We start from the raw sequence: 19,209 nt of genomic DNA, 5'->3' as shown, positions 1-19,209 counted from the left end.
GTGTTCTATATATACAGCTTACAATGACATTTTTCTCTTTTCCCATACTAATTTCTATTGTTACACACTCTAATATATTATCTACCGCCATCGTCATTTTTTCTACCATCTTGTATTTTAAATTTTTATCCACAAACAAGGCCACACATCTATGAAAAGTACAAGTGTTTAAAGATGAGTTTATTTGAATGACTGTACTTTTGGGTGGTTTAAGTTGCAGTACTGCATCATATTTTGTCACTGTTGTGTCAAAAAATAAAGCTTTTTTCAGCTTTTTTGCCTTTATGCATACATACATTATGGAGCCAGAGTAAAGCAGGGTTAGTCTCTGCTCTCCCTTGGTGGTTTGGTTTGAGGGACTGTATTTACTCTCTCAGTAATCAGTGCACTTAGATGGATGTGCTCCTCAGATAAGTGTTTCCCTTGATGAGGTCTTTACCACAACCCATGGTGGGGGTGGTTGTCCCAGCCCACAACTCCTAAATCAAGTGTCCTTCTCTGCTGTTGTAAATGAGAAGTCGGTTAGGGTGTAATTGGGTTTGCATATTCTGTGGGATAAGTCCATGGACTGTTTTCCAGATATAGAGGGAAAACTATAATGACATTCCAAAGAGACTAGCTTGCAATTAAACACTGGGATTAATGCTATGTTTTTGTCAAAAGGCATTTAAAAGACTTTTCTGTCTTTCTGATATCATACTGAAAATACAGACACTACAAATTACATAATTGGCTATCTGACATATTACATTGCAGAGTTGCACCTTAGTACTTGCTGCTGCTTGCTTAAAATGTAAAAATGAAGAAAAACTAATTAGTTAGGTAGCAGTACTTGCTATTTTCTTGTACAGTGTACAAAATGGCAATAAACAGCATAAAACATGATGTTATTTCCAAGTGAGAAGAATTAAGCCAATGCGAACATCCTTCAAATCTTTATTCTATCTGAAGGCCACCATTTGGCAATACAAATGTACTCTTTCCTATTGAGTTTATGGGATTTGTCATGCTTGTGGGTCATATTGACTACAAAATTGTCTGTTTTAGAAGTCTTGGTCATACTGTGTTTCATTGGCTCAATGAATAATTATTTTTCGATCACAAGTCATTACCCAGTGAGCTTGCAGTTTTGCAGTCAGACGCGCTGCTTCCTCAAGTCTAGTTTTATGGAGCAGAGATGGTGAAAATGCTAATATCAAGGCTTCAAAATGGGATTTAAGAAATCAGTGGATGACTTCATGGTATCTGCTTCCATCTTTTATATTGCTAATGTGTGTAGCTCATAGACAGTGTAGTGTATAATGACACACTCTTGGGACCTGGAGGAAAACTGCAGCATTTTAGTAATTTTTTTAAATGAAGGTTCTGGTTGTTGCCATCAACGAGTTATCTCTTGCCAGCATAGAGACAGAGATAAACAGTAGGCCTTTATACACAAGTGTGTATTTTGGCTTTATGCATTTATTTTTTACGCAAGTAGATGATGATCAAAGCCATTTTAAACAGAGTTTTGCAGCTGTACAAACTAAACCAACACGGATCTCTGTCAGCTCCAGTCTTGTTGAAGGAGACAAAAATAAGCAGGCCAGCTTTTTTTCTGCTCTTTCTTTTTAATTTATATTTTCCAGCCGGTTTCTCCCAACATAAAGAGGGTTCACAGCCGTACTCGTCTGATCTTGCAGCAAGACTTTCCACAATTCATTTACATGTTTTCTTTCACCTCACACATACATATACACTAAAAAGAAACTTCCCCCTCATATTACCTGAAACTCATTTCTCCTCCTGCTCATCTCATCTGATTGTTCCTCTTCCTTCATCTGCATTCTCTCCACATCAGAGTCGAGATCCGTTTTTTCTGTCCGGGATGCTTGAGCAACAGTAGTCAAAGGAGCTTGCAAAGAAAAGCGTCTGGACTTCTTTAAGTTGCTTGAAGACGTTTCACCTCTCATCCGAGAAGCTTCTTCAGTTCTAAGGTCAAATGGTGGAGAGTCCCAGATATAAACCTAGTGGGAGTTTCCCCCCACAGAGGGACAAAAGGACCCCCTGATGATCCTCTAATCGCCTGAGCCAAGGTGTGAAACTGGGTGTGGGTCCCAATCAGCCAGAGTTTCGGGTGTGTTCATTGTGAAACCTGGCCCCACCTTATCATGCGAATTCCTGAGGTCAGATGGCCCAGGATGTGAGTGGGCGTTAAGGCGTCTGGGAAGGGATCTCAAAACTGGATTATAGATGGCAGAGAGTTGGTGTCGTAAACCCCCGCCTCTGTTCAAAGATGGTCGCTCACAGTGGACATAGATGGCTTCTTTCACTCCTCTTTCAAACCATCTGTCCTCTCTGTCCAAAATGTGAACATTGGCATCCTCGAAAGAGTGTCCTTTATCCTTAAGATGCAGATGGACTGCTGAGTCTTGTCCTGTGGAGGTGGCTCTTCTATGTTGTGCCATGCGCTTGTGAAGTGGCTGTTTGGTCTCTCCAATGTAGAGGTCTGGGCATTCCTCGCTGCACTGTACAGCATACACCACATTGCTAAGTTTGTGTTTTGGCGTTTTGTCTTTCGGGTGAACCAGTTTCTGTCTGAGCGTGTTGCTGGGTCTGAAATACACTGGGATGTCATGCTTGGAGAAAACTCTCCTGAGTTTCTCTGATACACCGGCTACATAGGGGATGACAATGTTGTTGCGTCTGTCCTTCTTATCCTCCCTCGCTGGTGTCTGGTCTTCTTTTCTGTGCCTCTTTGCTGACTTTAAGAACGCCCATTTAGGATAGCCGCACGTTTTGAGTGCTTCCTTTACATGTGTGTGTTCCTTCTTTTTCCCTTCAGGCTTAGAGGGAACATGTTCTGCCCGGTGGTGTAGGGTCCTGATTACTCCAAGTTTGTGTTCCAAAGGGTGATGGGAGTCAAAGAGGAGGTACTGGTCCGTGTGTGTGGGCTTCCGGTAAACTTCGATGTTGAGTTTGCCGTTCTCTTCAAAGTGCACAGCGCAGTCCAGGAAAGGCAAACAGTTGTCCTTTGTGTCTTCCCTGGTGAACTTGATGTTTTTATCCACAGCGTTGATGTGCGCAGTGAAGGATTCCACTTCTTGTGTCTTGATTTTGACCCAGGTGTCGTCCACATATCTGTACCAGTGGCTGGGTACTCTTCCTTTGAAAGAGCCAAGAGCCTTCCTTTCCACTTCCTCCATGTAAAGGTTGGCTACAATAGGTGACACGGGGGAGCCCATGGCACAGCCATGTTTTTGTCTGTAAAAGCCTTCGTTGCACTTGAAATATGTAGTGGTGAGGCAGAGGTCTAACAGTGTGCAGATCTGATCGGGTGTGAAGTTGGTCCTGTCCTCCAAGGAGCTGTCTTCTTGTAGTCGTTTTCTGACAGTCTCCACTGCCTCCGTGGTGGGTATGCAAGTGAAGAGAGAGACTACATCAAAGGACACCATGGTTTCATCTGGATCCAGGGTAAGTTTCTGGACCTTGTCGGTGAAGTCGGTGGAGTTCTTGATGTGGTGTGGGGTGTTCCCCACGAGAGGAGCAAGGATGGTAGCAAGGTGTTTAGCAATGTTATAAGTGGCTGAGTTTATGCTACTGACTATGGGTCTGAGTGGGACAGCTTCCTTGTGGATTTTAGGAAGTCCATAGATGCAGGGTATGGCATCCCCTGGGTAAAGGCGGTGATATGTAAGGCGGTCAATAATTTTGTCCTTTTCAAAGTCTTGAAGGCAAGCTATAACTTTCTTTTTGTAGCTGCTTGTGGGGTCTCGCTTTAGGGCTTCGTAGGTATTGTTGTCACTGAGGAGAGTAGTGATCTTTGTATGGTAATCTGTAGTGTTTAGGACCACGGTGCATCTTCCCTTATCAGCTGGTAAAACAGTGATGTTGTGGTCTTTGCTCAGGGAAGCGACGGCCTTCTTTTCCTGTATTGTGAGGTTGGATGGAGGGACTTTGGCACTGGAGAGCGTGGCTGAGACTTTCATCCTGATTTGCTCTGCTTCTGTCTGTGATAATTTATTAATCCGTATGGCAGATTCTGTGGCTGTGATGAGGTCCACTATGGGCAACTGTTGTGGAGAAATTGCAAAATTGAGTCCTTTGGCTAATACTCTCTTTTCAGGTTCAGTGAGAATCCTGTCTGAAAAGTTCTTAACCCATTTCTCCTGACTGGCATCAGGTGTGTTTTCTTCTCTGGGTTGTGTAGGTTCAGGATGAGGAGTGTGTGTTTTTGAAAGCAAGGTGTGAAATTTCCTGCGTTGTCTTTCTTTTCCTTTAGAGTGTTGGGCCCGCTGAGCCTTGTCCACAAACTTGTAAACCTCTTCTAAGATTGGAGAGGGTAGAAGGATTTCCAGTTCCTGCAGGGTCTGGCTGATCTTGATCTGGAGGGCATCTATGGTGAAATGGACCTGTCTTATCCTTTCACTTAAAAGGTGATTTTGTGCTCTCTGTAGAATCAAGTCTGCTCTGTATCCCCTGACAGTGGATCCAAGGCGCAGGCTCTTAGGAACAACTCTGCTTTGTCTACATCTTAGGTTGAAACGGAGATGGTTCCTATAATCCGCTAGTTTCCTTGATTCCCTTTCATACTCCCGCACCAGTTGAAGGGTGTTCCTCCCAAAATGTACGGCAATATGTCTGTGAAGGTTCTCAGTCATCCAGGTCATCGTAGTCAAAGGAGCTGGGCCATCTGACCTCAGGAATTCGCATGATAAGGTGGGGCCAGGTTTCACAATGAACACACCCGAAACTCTGGCTGATTGGGACCCACGCCCAGTTTCCCACCTTGGCTCAGGCGATTAGAGGATCATCAGGGGGTCCTTTTGTCCCTCTGTGGGGGGTCACTCCCACTAGGTTTATATCTGGGACTCTCCACCATTTGACCTTAGAACTGAAGAAGCTTCTCGGATGAGAGGTGAAACGTCTTCAAGCAACTTAAAGAAGTCCAGACGCTTTTCTTTGCAAGCTCCTTTGACTACGATGACCTGGATGACTGAGAACCTTCACAGACATATTGAGCAACAGTAGTTTTGCAAACTGCTAATGCATCTGGTGATGCTATCAAAACACAGCACTGTGGGTTGGGGGTTTTTTTTGGCTCTTTGTTCTGGCAGAGAATGTTCACATCAACATCGTCTCATATCTTAGTGTTTAATCTTTTCATTTGGTCTATACACATCAGCTTTCAGAGGAGAGCAGACCCCGTCATTTCTCCATCTCTGCAAGAAAACACAATATTAGAGATTTACTACATCCCTTGTTACCAACTCTTAGGAATGACGTTGAGTCAAGATGCTGCTAATTGGATGTATGCTAATGTGAAAAGGAGGCCCTTGCTGCTTTTGTGTAAAGAGATAAAGAGCTAGGGCAGAAAAGTCGGGAGGCCACAGTTCATAGAGAGCTAACATGTAGGATTTCATGGTGGGCGTGCTATGTTAGGAATTCCAACTCATGTTGTAACTAGAACTCCTGAAAGGCTCTGTTCTTTCCTGGTGGCTGGGACATCTCAGACCCCGCTTTGGCACTGAGCCCAGCCCCTCTGTCTAATTATCAATGTGCCTTTTTGTGTCTTTGGACTCTTGTTTTTATGTATGTCTTCAGCAACATCAGCTCTACAAAAGGCCTGGAACTGCAGTAAAATGAACACAGCAGCGTTAGGCGTGACTGTATTTATTCTCTATGCACAAGTGTTCAAACACTCTTACTGATTTCCTCACATGAAGTGAGAATTTCTAATTTATCCACTGAATTCACTGAAGTTTCCTAGAAGTTACCCAAATTGACCCGCATAAGTCTGTAAAGGTTAAATTGGATCATTAACGAACTTAAGTTTTACACACGAGTCATTACAGGATCGTGTCACTTTAAAAATCTAAATCCAAGTCATTTTCTCTTGATGACTTTTGTGGACTGGAAAATCAATATATCAGAAAGAAAGACAGAAATAATATTTAATCATTGCTCCATAGGTCTATCGTTTAGGAGGCTGAGGGGTAGCAGTGGCCAGACTCCAGCGAACCACGATAAAAGCCATTATCCACAAATGGAGAAACCTTGTAACAGTGGTGAACAGTGGCCTACCAAAAAGTTAAAGAATTTTGAGGTCAAGTCCAAATGCACTTCCTTGGGTTCAGTTTTCAGACCTGGGGATGTTCCTGGCAACTAATTTCTTAGTCGACTACATGAGGAAAAAAATGAGGCTAACCAGCTCGTCTAAAACTAAGAAACACTCAGACACTGAGTTACATTTGTGAACCTTGAATAGGACAATGTCAAAAACTCAGACAAAGGCATTTGAAACCATTAATCACAATTAAAATGTTAACAGTTACACTAAACGACTGGTACGTCTGGTACCAAATAGTGATAACAACGACTAATTGTGTTGTCGCACACATCCCTAATCTATACCGTGTTCATCAACAATGCGGCCATTTTTTAAAGCGATGAAACCTGTTATCCATCCGTCTGCAGTCTGCTATTTGGCTCAAGCACTAATAAAAATGGTTGCAGCAAGGGTGGATGTCACAGTTTGCAATGATCAACATGTCAGCTGTAATCATAGCTGTAGAAACAGTGGACTGTTGAGTTGATGCTGGCAGTGTTTCAAATCAAATCAAATCACTTTTATTGTCACATCACATGTGCAGGTACATTGGTACAGCACATGTGAGTGAAATTCTTGTGTGCGAGCTTCACAAGCAACAGAGTTGTGCAAAATGCAACAGAGTTGTGCAAAATTTTGTGTTTCTACAAGTGCAACAAGTTTTCCACACTTCTGCACACCTCTACAGACACACACACACAGTCACATGTGATTTTCCACACCTGTGTGGGAAAACACAATGAAAGGAATTGACTCAGATGAATGGTGCTGATTTAGAGGGCCTGGTAATCTGGTTCCTGTGTGGGTCCTTGGTAGACAGTGGAGCCTTTACTTTGCCAGTCTCTGCTGTAGGATGAGAAACAATAGAGCTATGTGAGGAGCATTTTCATTTCTTTTTAGATGCTGAAGATGGATTATATTTGCTATCGGAGTGTAGTTTGGTATTAGTTAAAATGTGGCATTAAGGGTGGAGTGAAGCATTGGGATGATGTAAGATGTGAGTTGGATAGTTAAAGAAAAGAGAAATATGCACGTACAAGATTTAGTTCTGTCACACTGAAAGGTCTGACTTCCTGAATAAAATGTATTTATTTCATAACCGCTAAACCTGTTTGTTGGCAACTACTCTTCAATTTGAGTTCACCTCAGTTGTTGTGAGTCAGGATGATTGCAAGACAAAAGATCATTGCAGTGTAGTCTGTCTTGGAGTGCTGAATGAATGAGTGAGACATGGAATAAGAAGCACTGTCTCTTCCGAGGAGAGTGGGGAACAAAACAACAACAACCTGTAGTCAGTTAGGAAGACTGAACTGGTATATTTGCACCAAGTATATCTTTTATCCGTGCATGCTCGAGTTTTTTAAGCTGTCACTCTCAATTTTAAAGAGCTGTGATAAGATGCCGATGTAAATGAGGGCAAATCATACATTTCTGCAAGGTTGAATCATTTGGCTGCTGTGAGGGTGTCAGACTCGCTGTGAGATGGGGAAGGGTGAGGCAACGGGAGGCGAGGAAAGCTCTCCATCCTGTCAGGGATGTCACGTTGTTTGATAAAGGGAGTGACGACAGAGAGAAGTGAAGAGGAAAGAGAAACATTTTGAAAGCACACACAGGTTTGAGGGATTGGCAGAGCGCTCTGAATAAAAACAAATAGAATCAAATATGTCGGCAATGACCTGTTTTTGACCCTCTTGTCATTTTGTCCATGTCTGTCTTTTTCCAGAGCTGCTGGGCTCTACCAAGAGGCTCAACATCAACTACCAAGACTCAGATGGGTAAGAGGCGTGCATGTGTGTACGTGTTTATGTGCGTCTCAGCGAGAGATGAACACGAAGCTGAGTCAGTGGAATGCAATGGAAGAGTCATTGTTTCTTGATTGATGTGCAGATTGTGTTCAGTCTTCACAGAATGACTCGCAGTAGAATCACACGCATGTGCTGACAGAGTGTCCTTCAGTTTTTACCTCACTCTTTGTTTTCCGATAATGTCTGTTAGAGCTTGGAGTAAAATGATTCTTTATATTCACTTAGATTCATTCTGACTTCTTTCAGAGGTTTATAGAAGATGTTACCTTTATTCCTGCAGTTTAAGGCTACAGACACTCTACGGAAAACAGTGACTGGAGACCACCGAGCAACATTATTGCAACCATATCCAGTCGAAGTGGTTGCATCAGGTCTGAGACCGCTCCTATTCAGTTGCTGCCTTCAAAGTGACTTTGGTGCATCATGATGGCGATGAATCAGAAATAAAACTGTGTTAAGATGGATTATCAGCTTATGAATGAATAGGGTTAAGTTGGCACTTATATGCAATATGTTTATTGCATATAAGTACCAACTAAATGTACCATAATTAAATGTGAAAAACCTCAAATCTGTTGCTCACTGTTTCTGTTTGCATCACAGCTGCAGTGCGGTACAGAGCCAGGGGCAGGCTTGCCACTGTCAGCGTATTGACAAACTAAAAATGAAAACAATAAGAAGAGGCTGAGGAAAACTGAATATGTTTATGATAGAAGGATGAACTCTGAAAATGCCGGGGACTGTGTTGCTCTGAGAACTGAGACTGAGGTGGAGCACGAGTTGCTTTATTACTATTCCTCCATATTAACATGAAATCTATGTGTCATTGGTGACATGTATGAGATGCTGACTGACACAAAACATTTATTTATTTATTATTTATTTATTTTCATTTTCATGTTTTTTTGGAGGGGAGGTCTCATGCATATATGTCTGGAGGTAGAATAGAGTAGATAGAATAGAATAATCCTTTAATTGTCCCACAAGGGGAAATTTGGTTGTATCAGCAGCAAAAAAACACGCATACACAAAAAGAACAGGACACAGAACAGAAAACACAATTTTTACATGTTTACATCATGGACAATAGCTACAGAGCAGAGTACAATACAGTTGTTAAATTTAGCGTACAGATAGTGTGCAAACAGAGCAGGATACTGAAAGAAGAGTGACATGTTATAGAGCGACATATAGAGTACATAGGGTGACATGTTATAGAGGGACATATAGAGTACATAGAGTGACATGTTATAGAGGGACATATAGAGTACATAGAGTGACATGTTATAGAGCGATATATAGAGTACATAGAGTGACATGTTATAGAGGGACATATAGAGTACATAGGGTGACATGTTATAGAGGGACATATAGAGTACATAGGGTGACATGTTATAGAGGGACATATAGAGTACATAGAGTGACATGTTATAGAGGGACATATAGAGTACATAGAGTGACATGTTATAGAGGGACATATAGAGTACATAGAGTGACATGTTATAGAGCGACATATAGAGTACATAGAGTGACATGTTATAGAGCGACATATAGAGTACATAGGGTGACATGTTATAGAGGGACATATAGAGTACATAGAGTGACATGTTATAGAGCGACACATAGAGTACATAGGGTGACATGTTATAGAGGGACATATAGAGTACATAGAGTGACATGTTATAGAGCGACATATAGAGTACATAGGGTGACATGTTATAGAGGGACATATAGAGTACATAGAGTGACATGTTAGTTTGCATCCTGTGTCATCTACCAAGTTGGACACCTGTCGGTGTTAATTATTGAAGTTAAGTGGCACAACTCACTAAACAGTACTATAGGGATGATTCTATATATTAAACCGTTTGTGTTGTTGCATTTACTGTTGAGTGTCTGAACAGGAAAGAATAGGACAGGGAATATTGCCCATATTGATTTGGCTAATCTTTAACTTAACATTCAGACATTATTCCAGCAAGAGATATTTGTTATGCACTAGCACCTATTGAGGAAGGGAAGGGAAAGAAATGTGAATGTTGCTTTGTGTGTGTGCACTGCTGAGAAAAGACACACAAAGCTGCTTTCATTGTGTGCTGATCTCTGTGTATAAATGAAACTAAAAGCCTAAAACACTGGAAAAGAAAGGAAAACAAGGTGTACTATATCATTGTGTGTGTGTTTTGGGATTTGCCTCCTCTCTTCTTCAGCTTGCTCTGTTTAGCTCAGTTCTGCTCTGTTTCAATGAAAAATCTTATCTTCATTTTAAGTATTATTGCAGAGAAGGAATATGTGGAGTTTGGCTCAAAACACTCTGAGTGAGAATTGAGAGTTGAGTAAAGAGTAAGAGACAGAACCAAAACTTTTGGCAATGCACTTACAGATTTGAGCCATCCAGCGGATTATGCATTTGTTTTGATACATTTGATCTCCCCTTGAATTTTAACAAACACTTAGCGGCATTTACTCACATATGAGATGCACAATAAGGTTTTCTGAGTGCTTTTCTGTGTTAAACTTAGTGTAATTTATACAAAATTGAATGCCACAAACATTAGTAACTCATTGTGTCTCGACTTGGAGAAATAAATGATGGAGCAGACGAGTTGCTCCTTGGCACAGTGACTGATCGCAGTGTGTTGGCAAGCTGTCCAACCGAGATAGTTTGGAGACAGGTTACCTTTGCAGTCACCTTGTGACCTAAACTGCTGTCCCAGGGGTTGAGGGTGCTGCATGCTCTCTGGGTGACCAGTTAATCGTTGTAACTAGTTACAGGTGATCCCAGACAGCCAAACTTAAATGCAATCACTTTTCATGGTCCCATGATGGTTACCAGCTTTTTTTCCTTTAGTGTGGCTGAGGCAGCAGGAAGTTATGAAGGCAGAGAAATAAAGCATCTTTGCTACCTGATGAGCCATGTTCCAAATAGTATAGATAGGACAATGGTGCCAACATTAGCCTAACTTCTTATGATGTAGCATTCAGAATTGGCTTTCATGGAGCTGGAAGACGCGGTGCCATTGTTGCACCACTGTCCTGACTGCACTGTGTAGATATTTTTAAGGCCTATTTCTATGTCATCTTTAAGCAAAAAGAATATGAAAATATGAAATGATGTCCGTGCTCCACTGTGTCCACGTGTTGCCTGGTTATACTTCTGTGATCAGCCAGTGTTGGTTGGTTACATATGTTTTAGTCTTGTTTGAATACATTTGCAGACAAATAAACTGCTCCCATTAGGGCAGCTGTGAGTCAGTATTGTACTCTTTTATTATTTAGATTTTTTGGTATAAAGTAACTGCTTTTGATTCAGTTTGGCTCTTCTGTTCATCCTGTGTAGATATGCTTCAAGAATGCACATTTTATGTAAGACGTTTACTGTTTTTCCCTTCAGATGTACTTTTGTAGTTTTATTTCAGTAGGCCTTAAAACACGCAAAGAATCTCCCTTTCCAGACTGCAGTCTGAGTCTCAGTCTACGTGTGATGTGATTCTGTGTTGACTTAGACCCGCTGCGTGTGTCTACATGCAAGGTCAGTTCAGTGTGTGGGAGGCGACATACAATAGGGGTGCTGAAATCAAACATGCACGACTGCGACAAGACGAGTGCAGAAGGTGAACAAATCGTCTGCTGTCACCAAGTCAAAATTATCCCAGGAGGACATTTTCAGACGTGTTTGTAGAAAGTCACCGTAACTGATGACTCAAGAAGAGTAGACAGGAATGTGAAAGAATAAATGGTGGTATATGTGTGCTGAGGAGACATCTGAATAATGTGAGTGATAAGATACGCCATCTCACAGTCTGCAGATACAGTCGGAGCTTCGGGTCTGGTCTAAACTCTAAAAGACCTTACAACTCAAGTTTCGTCTTGTTTTCTTTTTTTGGTGTACCTGGCCTCTTTAAAGCTAACTGTACCTAATAACTCTGGATCAAAGGAATGTATATATTATAGTTTATAATAATAGTTTATATCGATGTTTCTAAATACACATCTTGGATAGAAGATGGGACATAGGTCATCTATTTGTTCTGAACTGAACGTTTTGAAACCTGGACATTTTCTGCCTTTTAATGATGTAAAGTTCAACCTTTTGACATGAAAGTCTGTGGGTCACTTTGTGTGCCAGGAAGCTGTGTGTCAGATCTGCATGAACCTGTTGCTTAATGTGAGGTATCGGTAAAAAATTATCTGTTGTGACTACGTAAGTTTTGTTTCGCAATGACTGCATCAGGCTGTGACAAATCACTTGAAAGCATGAATGAAGCAGATATTTAATCCCCATGTCAGACGAGTGTGTCACAGCTTCAACTGTGGAGTGTTCACTGTGTTTCTGTCCCCCCAGAAAAAGCAAAACTCATCACCAAAGAATTTATGTCTTTAATTTCTCCCTTAGTCATCTATATCGTGACCTGACAGACACCCAGAGACAAACACTTAGATTTTATCTCTGAAGCTGTGATGAACAAACACACTCACACATTTTCAAATTATACACACACATAAACCGTCACACCCACTTTATCAGAATTAGATCAGGTTTGATGTGACCACACACATACACATCAGTTTACTGTTTTTTTGCAAAAGGTCTCACTGTAAAGGCAACAGGATGATTTCTAACTCTCTCATGCCCTCACCTGTCCCTACTCTTGATCTGTCTTGTCTCCATGTTTTTCCTCTGTCTCCTCTCGCAGCTTCTCGGCCCTGCATCATGCAGCTCTAACGGGGACCATCGAGCTGCTGTCTCTGCTGCTGGAGGCCCAGGCCACGGTGGATATCAAGGACATAAACGGTATCATGATGGCGGAACAGCTTTGCCGGTTAACCCAGTGTCACCACGCAAACCCACAATTTAGGGGGGGGGGGGGGGGGGGGGGAATCCCAAATGTTCATGATGAAGAAGTCAGTTGAGGTTAAATTGAGCATGAAACCTCTTCACAAGTTTTCTGACACTCTCAGCTGAAAATAAATTTGACCCATATGAATAAATATGATTCACTTTGAAGTGGCTGCAGTGCTAATGTAGATATCCTCAGACTCCAAGTGGAACACATACAGTTGAATTTGGCAGCTTGGCTCCTGAAACCAGAGGTGTGTAGAGCTCTTGAAGCATGTCCTGCCAGCTTTTCAGTTTTGTTGTATCCACTGGCCTCAGCAGGGGGCGTCAACCCTCCTTTGGGCTCCCTATGGACATAGAAATTGCTGATTTTTTTTAAGCATTATTGACAGCCAGTGCATGGAAACAGAATAGCTCTATATCCTAATCAGACAAACAAACAAAATCAAACAAATTCACCTAACCAGAAAACAACAGGAAGTGAAAGACAAACAAACAATAAAACTGCTCTCCTTATTCAACATGGCATAATACTTCCAAATCATTAATTACAGATAGTGCTGGATCTTATGGGACATGAAAATATCTTCTCAAATATGAAAAAGCTTTAGTCTTTCTGTACTGTGAAACAAAAACTGTTGCTCCAGCCTCTGTACACTTTCTACTGTTATATTGTCATTAGAAGTTAACTTTAACACATTAACCACATCTGAGTATGAACTGCAGCACTGACTAATTTCCAACCTTTAGCTGAGAATTCAGTTTTCAGATCTTCTTTCCATGTGTTTAACTTCTAATGTGGACTCCTCCAGTAAACAGAATGTAAATCCACTTTCTTATCATCATCATTATTTCAATAACTGTTTGTGAGGAACAGTTACAATAAAAAGCATATTCCAATTAAATGTATGCCTTAGTTTGTCAAAAGATATGATTGCATAATGATCTGGATGATAATTCAAGTGGAGGGAGGTGGTGCGCGAGCCTACAAAAATAACAGTGACAGCCTTAGTATATGTGTATTACTGATAGTTATTATGAAATAAAATAATTTTTCATTTTAAGAGGTCATGCCTATATAGCAGTCCCTGTATCTAATAACATTTTAAAACGATTGCTTTTTTATTCTTGCCTCCTAACCTCTTCTTACCTTTCTCATTTCCACGTTTAGGCATGCGTCCCCTCCACTACGCAGCGTGGCAGGGTAAAGCTGACTCTGTTCTATTGTTGCTGAGAGCCGGCGCTGCAGTCAACTCCCCTTCCAATGATGGACAGATACCGTTGCATCTCTCTGCACAGTACGGACACTATGAGGTGGTGAGTAAGCAGACAAACACCAGAGGCTAAAGGCAAAGTTCCAAGGTTTTACCTGTCCTCCCATTTCACTGAAATCGATCCCCTTTGTGCCTCAGCTGGTATTGTCCAGCAACAATAGCAGTAATACCATTAATGCATACCATTAAAGAGCCTACAGGGAGTAACGACGAATATTCCTTTCTACGTGCTTGCTGGAATGTTTGAAATGACAGTTGCGTATACCGTGCACATACAGAACTTGTTACGTCATACAACCCCTACCCATGCCTGACCTCTTTAGAACACCGAGGCTGCACCCGACCTGTTTTATGTTCGTTCAGACAAACACACACACACACACACACACACACACACACACACACACACACACACACACACACACATTAATGAGCATGTTGGGAAGACTGACATGTGAAAGCAAGTAAAAATAATAATAATAATGGATTGGATTTATATAGCGCTTTTCGGGACCCTCAAAGCGCTGTACAATACCACTATCCATTCACTCACACATTCACACACTGGTGGAGGCAGCTACAGTTGTAGCCACAGCTGCCCTGGGGCAGACTGACAGAAGCGAGGCTGCCATATCGCGCCATCGGCCCCTCTGGCCATCACCAGTAGGTGAGGTGTCTTGCCCAAGGACACAACAACCGAGACTGTCCGAGCCGGGGCTCAAACCGGCAACCTTCCGATTACAAGACGAACACCCAACTCTTGAGCCACGAGTTGGGCCACGAGTGCGTAATATATTAGTTGATTGCACTAATTTTACATTCTCTCCCTCTTCTTGGCTCTCAGTCTGAGATGTTGCTGCAGCATCAGTCTAATCCCTGCTTCATGAACAAGGCTAAGAAGACACCACTAGATTTGGCCTGTGAGTTTGGCAGACTGAAGGTATGAAAAGATTTTTGTGGAAGTTCCATATCTTTGATGTCTTCTTTTCCAAAATAAGAATGAGGTTGTTTTTTCTGCAGGTATTTGCTTATAAACCAAAATATTCCCTGGATTAAAACTGATTATGACATCACATGAAAAGTTCACACATCTGCTCAAAATGAAAATTATCCATTACTTTATTTTAAGTAATAAAATAATTTCTGAGATCATGATATGTACTCAGCACAGGGTTGCTGCAGGTCAAAAAAAGCCTGAAAAAGTCTCAAAGTTTGAAAATGAACGTTTTTTAAGAGAAATACTGTAGTTGTTAAATGTTCAGTCGTTTTTACAGCTGGCAAAAAAAAGTTAAAAATCAATGTATAGCGCTTTACTAGTCCCTAAGAACCCGAAAGCACTTTACACATCCAGTCATTCACACATTCACACACTGGTGATGGCAGCTACATTGTAGCCACAGCCACCCTGGGCGCACTGACAGAGGCGAGGCTGCCGGATACTGGCGCCACCGGGCCCTCTGACCACCACCAGTAGGCAACGTGTGAAGTGTCTCAAAGACCGAGACTGTCCAAGCCGGGGCTCGAACCGGCAACCTTCCGATTACAAGGCGAACTCCCAACTCTTGAGCCACGATCGCCCCATGATGTGGGTTATAATGTGGGTTATTTTCTATATAATGTGGGTCATTTTCTATATCCATAGTTATTACAGTAATGTCACTTGCTCAGGTGACAGATGGATGTAGACACTGTGACTTCACCGATAGCTTTCTCCCCAGCACGCTAGCTTATTAAAACCACAGTGCCGGTAGATCTGACTTTAAAATCAAGGTCTGTTGCCTGTTTATATGGTATTATTTACAAAGTAGACATGTCTATGCTTTTTGTGCACTTCTCTGCGCTCTAATGTGGACCATAATGTGGACATGTTTCATTTAGTAAGACCTCGAGACCTTAAACTCATTCGAAAGATCGAAGGTGGTGAGGAGCTCCATACACCTGAAGTTATTCATGAAACCTACAGATGACCCTTAGTGGCTGTTAGAAGGAACTGAAGTTTAAAATGCCCCAGTTTTCTGAGCCATAAGTTAAGCCCATCTTTCATATGCAGTCTATGACTGCTCCATTAGCAACTTCACAGTAGAGGCCCATGCACTTACGTTACACTACCTGTTAACTGATGTAAAGAAAAAAAAATGAAAGTACAAATAGGAGAGACAACGAGAGAGGCAGCGGGAGTAATGTTCAATAACCATGAACAGCCTTCAGCTCCAAGAGTCTGTTTAGTTCCAGTTCAGTTAGTTTCACTTTAATGTCGTGTACCATCATAGTCCAAATAATATATGTAATTTCTTTTAATGTTGACCTTTTAATTGAGTTTAATCTAACTGAATGAGGGTGGAACAGTGGTGCGATGGTCAGCAGTGTCGCCTCACAGCAAGAAGGTCCTGGTTTCGAATGAATCAGCTGAATGGTGGTCTCTGTGTTATAGTGACAGACTAGAAGGTGCTCGAGTTGTACCCCGCCTCTCACATTATGACGCCTAGTATAGGCCCCACCCCCTCTGCAACCCTGAATTGGATAAGTGGAAGAAACTTGATGGAAACAGTTTATTTATTGATGTTTTACAAAGGTCACAGGAACCCCGGGGTTATTTTTTAAACAAAAAGAGTACTAAAGTTAGCCCTTTAGTGAGATGTATATAGGTTTTCTTCATATGTGCAATCCAGTTGTTTGCATATGAGAACACGTGTTTTTCATGCTTTTTTTTATTTTAATGTGAATGGCCTAAGGCAAACACAAACCTTTGCTGAGACAACAAGGCTGAACTAAATCGAGCTCATTTCTGTGAAAGCAGAAGAGGCTTCAGTAGCTCCTTTTAGACTTTGTGAAGAGATTGCATATTGCAGTGCCTCTGCCACATCAGTGGATAAGCCCAGCTGTGAGATGTATAGCTGGCTCTGTTATTAAGAATTAGACAGACGCACACTTCCCATGCTTGTTAAACGTTCGCTCGTCTGCTCTGAGTTTGCAGTTTGGCTATGAAAGAAAATCGTAAGCTTTGGGCTGTTTTTTGTCACACAGTATTTGTGGGTGTATGCAGAGGCTGTGGTATCTTTAGACGACTGCTGAGTAGTGGATAAGCCTCTGTGCTCGTTTAACCCTATATATAAGTCACCATTTACACTCTAATACGTCAATATATATTTTTAGCATATATACATATATATATATATATGTGTGTGTGTTACTAAGGCTGTAATTCCTGTCCTGATTCTGCCATTTCATCTCAATTTTTTTGTTAGGTGACTCAGTTACTGCTGAGCAGTAATATGGTTGCAGCCCTGTTAGAAGGAGAAAGAGGAAACGGCAGCCTGGACTCTCCCTCCACCACCCCACTCCACCTAGCAGCCAGGAATGGACACAAAGACATCATCAAGTAAACAGCAGCTCAGAGTGGCATTAAATGTTAAACATTATGATACAGTATCATGTAACACAGTGGATTCTGGATTCAATATCCAGGCATTGCTTTTCCTTTGATTGACAGTCTGAGCATCTGCGTTCACAGCCAGCATTTGCACACTGTTGTAGTTCAGCCCTTAAAATTGAAAAAATAAACTCTTAATTTTCAAAGGAATATAAAATACGTATAGTATGCACGAATAGTTTAGCTACAAAGTTGTTGTTGAACTGATACTTATGCCCACTAGTTAAAGAACTAGTATTTACAGTCATGGGAAATAGAAAGCAGGCCCACTGCAGGCAAAAACACACCATTAAGTACGCTACAGGAGATTCGCGCCCTGAATCATTCCAACGAATGTCACTAGAACAATCGCTAGCTGCACTCCACATGACAGGAAGCGCAAACAGGGGATGGGAATTACCGATGCAGCTATACAGCTGGTTTAAAAGCTTGAGCCTAAGTAGAAAATATTTTATTAGGCGACTAGATGACTAATTGTCAATATTGTCACTAGTCAGTACCAGGCACACTAGTCATTTAATCTAATTGTTTCACATTTTAATTGATGCCCAATTCTGATGGAGCAGTTTTCTGCTGGAGCATCGTTGTAGAGAAGGGCCATAAAAGTGTTGATCTCTGTCTCTTTTTTTTGTTAACTCTATTATTGTTAGTTCTTTAAAAGGCCAAGAATAAGACTGCAGATACAAGTGGCAGAAATACTTTTTCCGAAGGGTGGATGGACTCTTCCTCAACACAGGGTGAGCCAATCAGTCATTCAGGAAGGGCTCAGAGTAGACCTGCTACTCCTCCACATTGAAGGAGCCAGCTGTTTGCCTCCTGGGTAAGGTGTTCCAGCCAGGATTGTCCTACTGGAAGGAGGACGCGGGGCAGACCTAGCACACGCTGGAGAGATTATATCTCTCAGCTGGCTTGAGAATGCACCGACATTTCCCCAGATAAACTGGAGGAGCTGGCTGGGTTGAGGGAAGTCTTCCCCCGCTTCTGCTACTGCCCCAAGACCTCACTTTGGATAATCAAAAGAAAAAAACTGCCTAAACTACTTTTGCACTTATGCTGTGCAAAAGAATAGAACTTTATTAATCCCTTGGGGAGGTCCCCTAAAGGAAATAATAAAACTACTGTCACTACTACTGTACTATAATTCTGCTGCTGCTGGCATCATTTAAAAAAAAGGATGCAAAATGACCTTCACTTTATAAATGCTGCTGCTTTAACATGGTGTTTATTGTAGGCAAACTGTAATGGGTAAACTTAACACAGAAGTCCAATAACAGAACACCACTTGAGTTCAGATTAGACTGACCAGTCCTGCCAGTCACGCCCCTCCAGATTTCACTGGCCTCCACGTGAGCGGTAAAGTCTCCCAGTGGAGTGACATTCTCTGACCTGAAGGGTAGGGAAGCAACCCTCTTATCGCTTAAAATGCTGTTATTGCAGTCATATCCTCTCTGTGAATGGTACTCATAGCCAGTGATCAGTGGTCATGACATTTTGGATATTAACAATCATGAAACTGACCTCACGGCCCATTGTTAAGCAATGGTGCTAGCTCAGATGAGTCACAAAACGCTTCTCCCACTGAAAGCGCTATGTCCAAATGAACAGAATCAACTTTCTGGGATTTCTTTACGTGGATGTTCGAGCATGTGTCAAGACTGAACAAGAACTGTTACCATTTGAATTAATTCTGTAACTTTGTAACAATCTGTCCAGCACCAAAAAGAAAACATTGTACTATGAGGTTTAATCCCAATCGACTTTGCACTTTCAGC

The 19,209-nt window shown here is 41.7% G+C and overlaps 1 protein-coding gene across 3 annotated transcripts in view; it reads left to right on the top strand.

The window, feature by feature from the left end:
• Positions 1–19,209, top strand: part of LOC308390193 (CASK interacting protein 2) — a 58,745-nt gene that overhangs the window by 20,398 nt on the left and 19,138 nt on the right. For all 3 annotated transcript variants that reach the window (XM_080871925.1, XM_080871924.1, XM_080871923.1), the window contains exons 3-7: positions 7,812–7,863; positions 12,591–12,688; positions 13,905–14,050; positions 14,852–14,947; positions 17,253–17,386. In XM_080871925.1, coding sequence (XP_080728051.1) covers positions 7,812–7,863; positions 12,591–12,688; positions 13,905–14,050; positions 14,852–14,947; positions 17,253–17,386 — 526 coding nt within the window. The remainder of the gene's footprint in view (positions 1–7,811; positions 7,864–12,590; positions 12,689–13,904; positions 14,051–14,851; positions 14,948–17,252; positions 17,387–19,209) is intronic.

Source organism: Rhamphochromis sp. 'chilingali', assembly GCF_963969265.1.
Source record: "Rhamphochromis sp. 'chilingali' genome assembly, chromosome: 22".
Taxonomy (NCBI): Eukaryota; Metazoa; Chordata; class Actinopteri; order Cichliformes; family Cichlidae; genus Rhamphochromis; species Rhamphochromis sp. 'chilingali'.
Note: the sequence above shows the minus strand (reverse complement) of the source record. Positions and strands in the feature narration are given on the sequence as shown.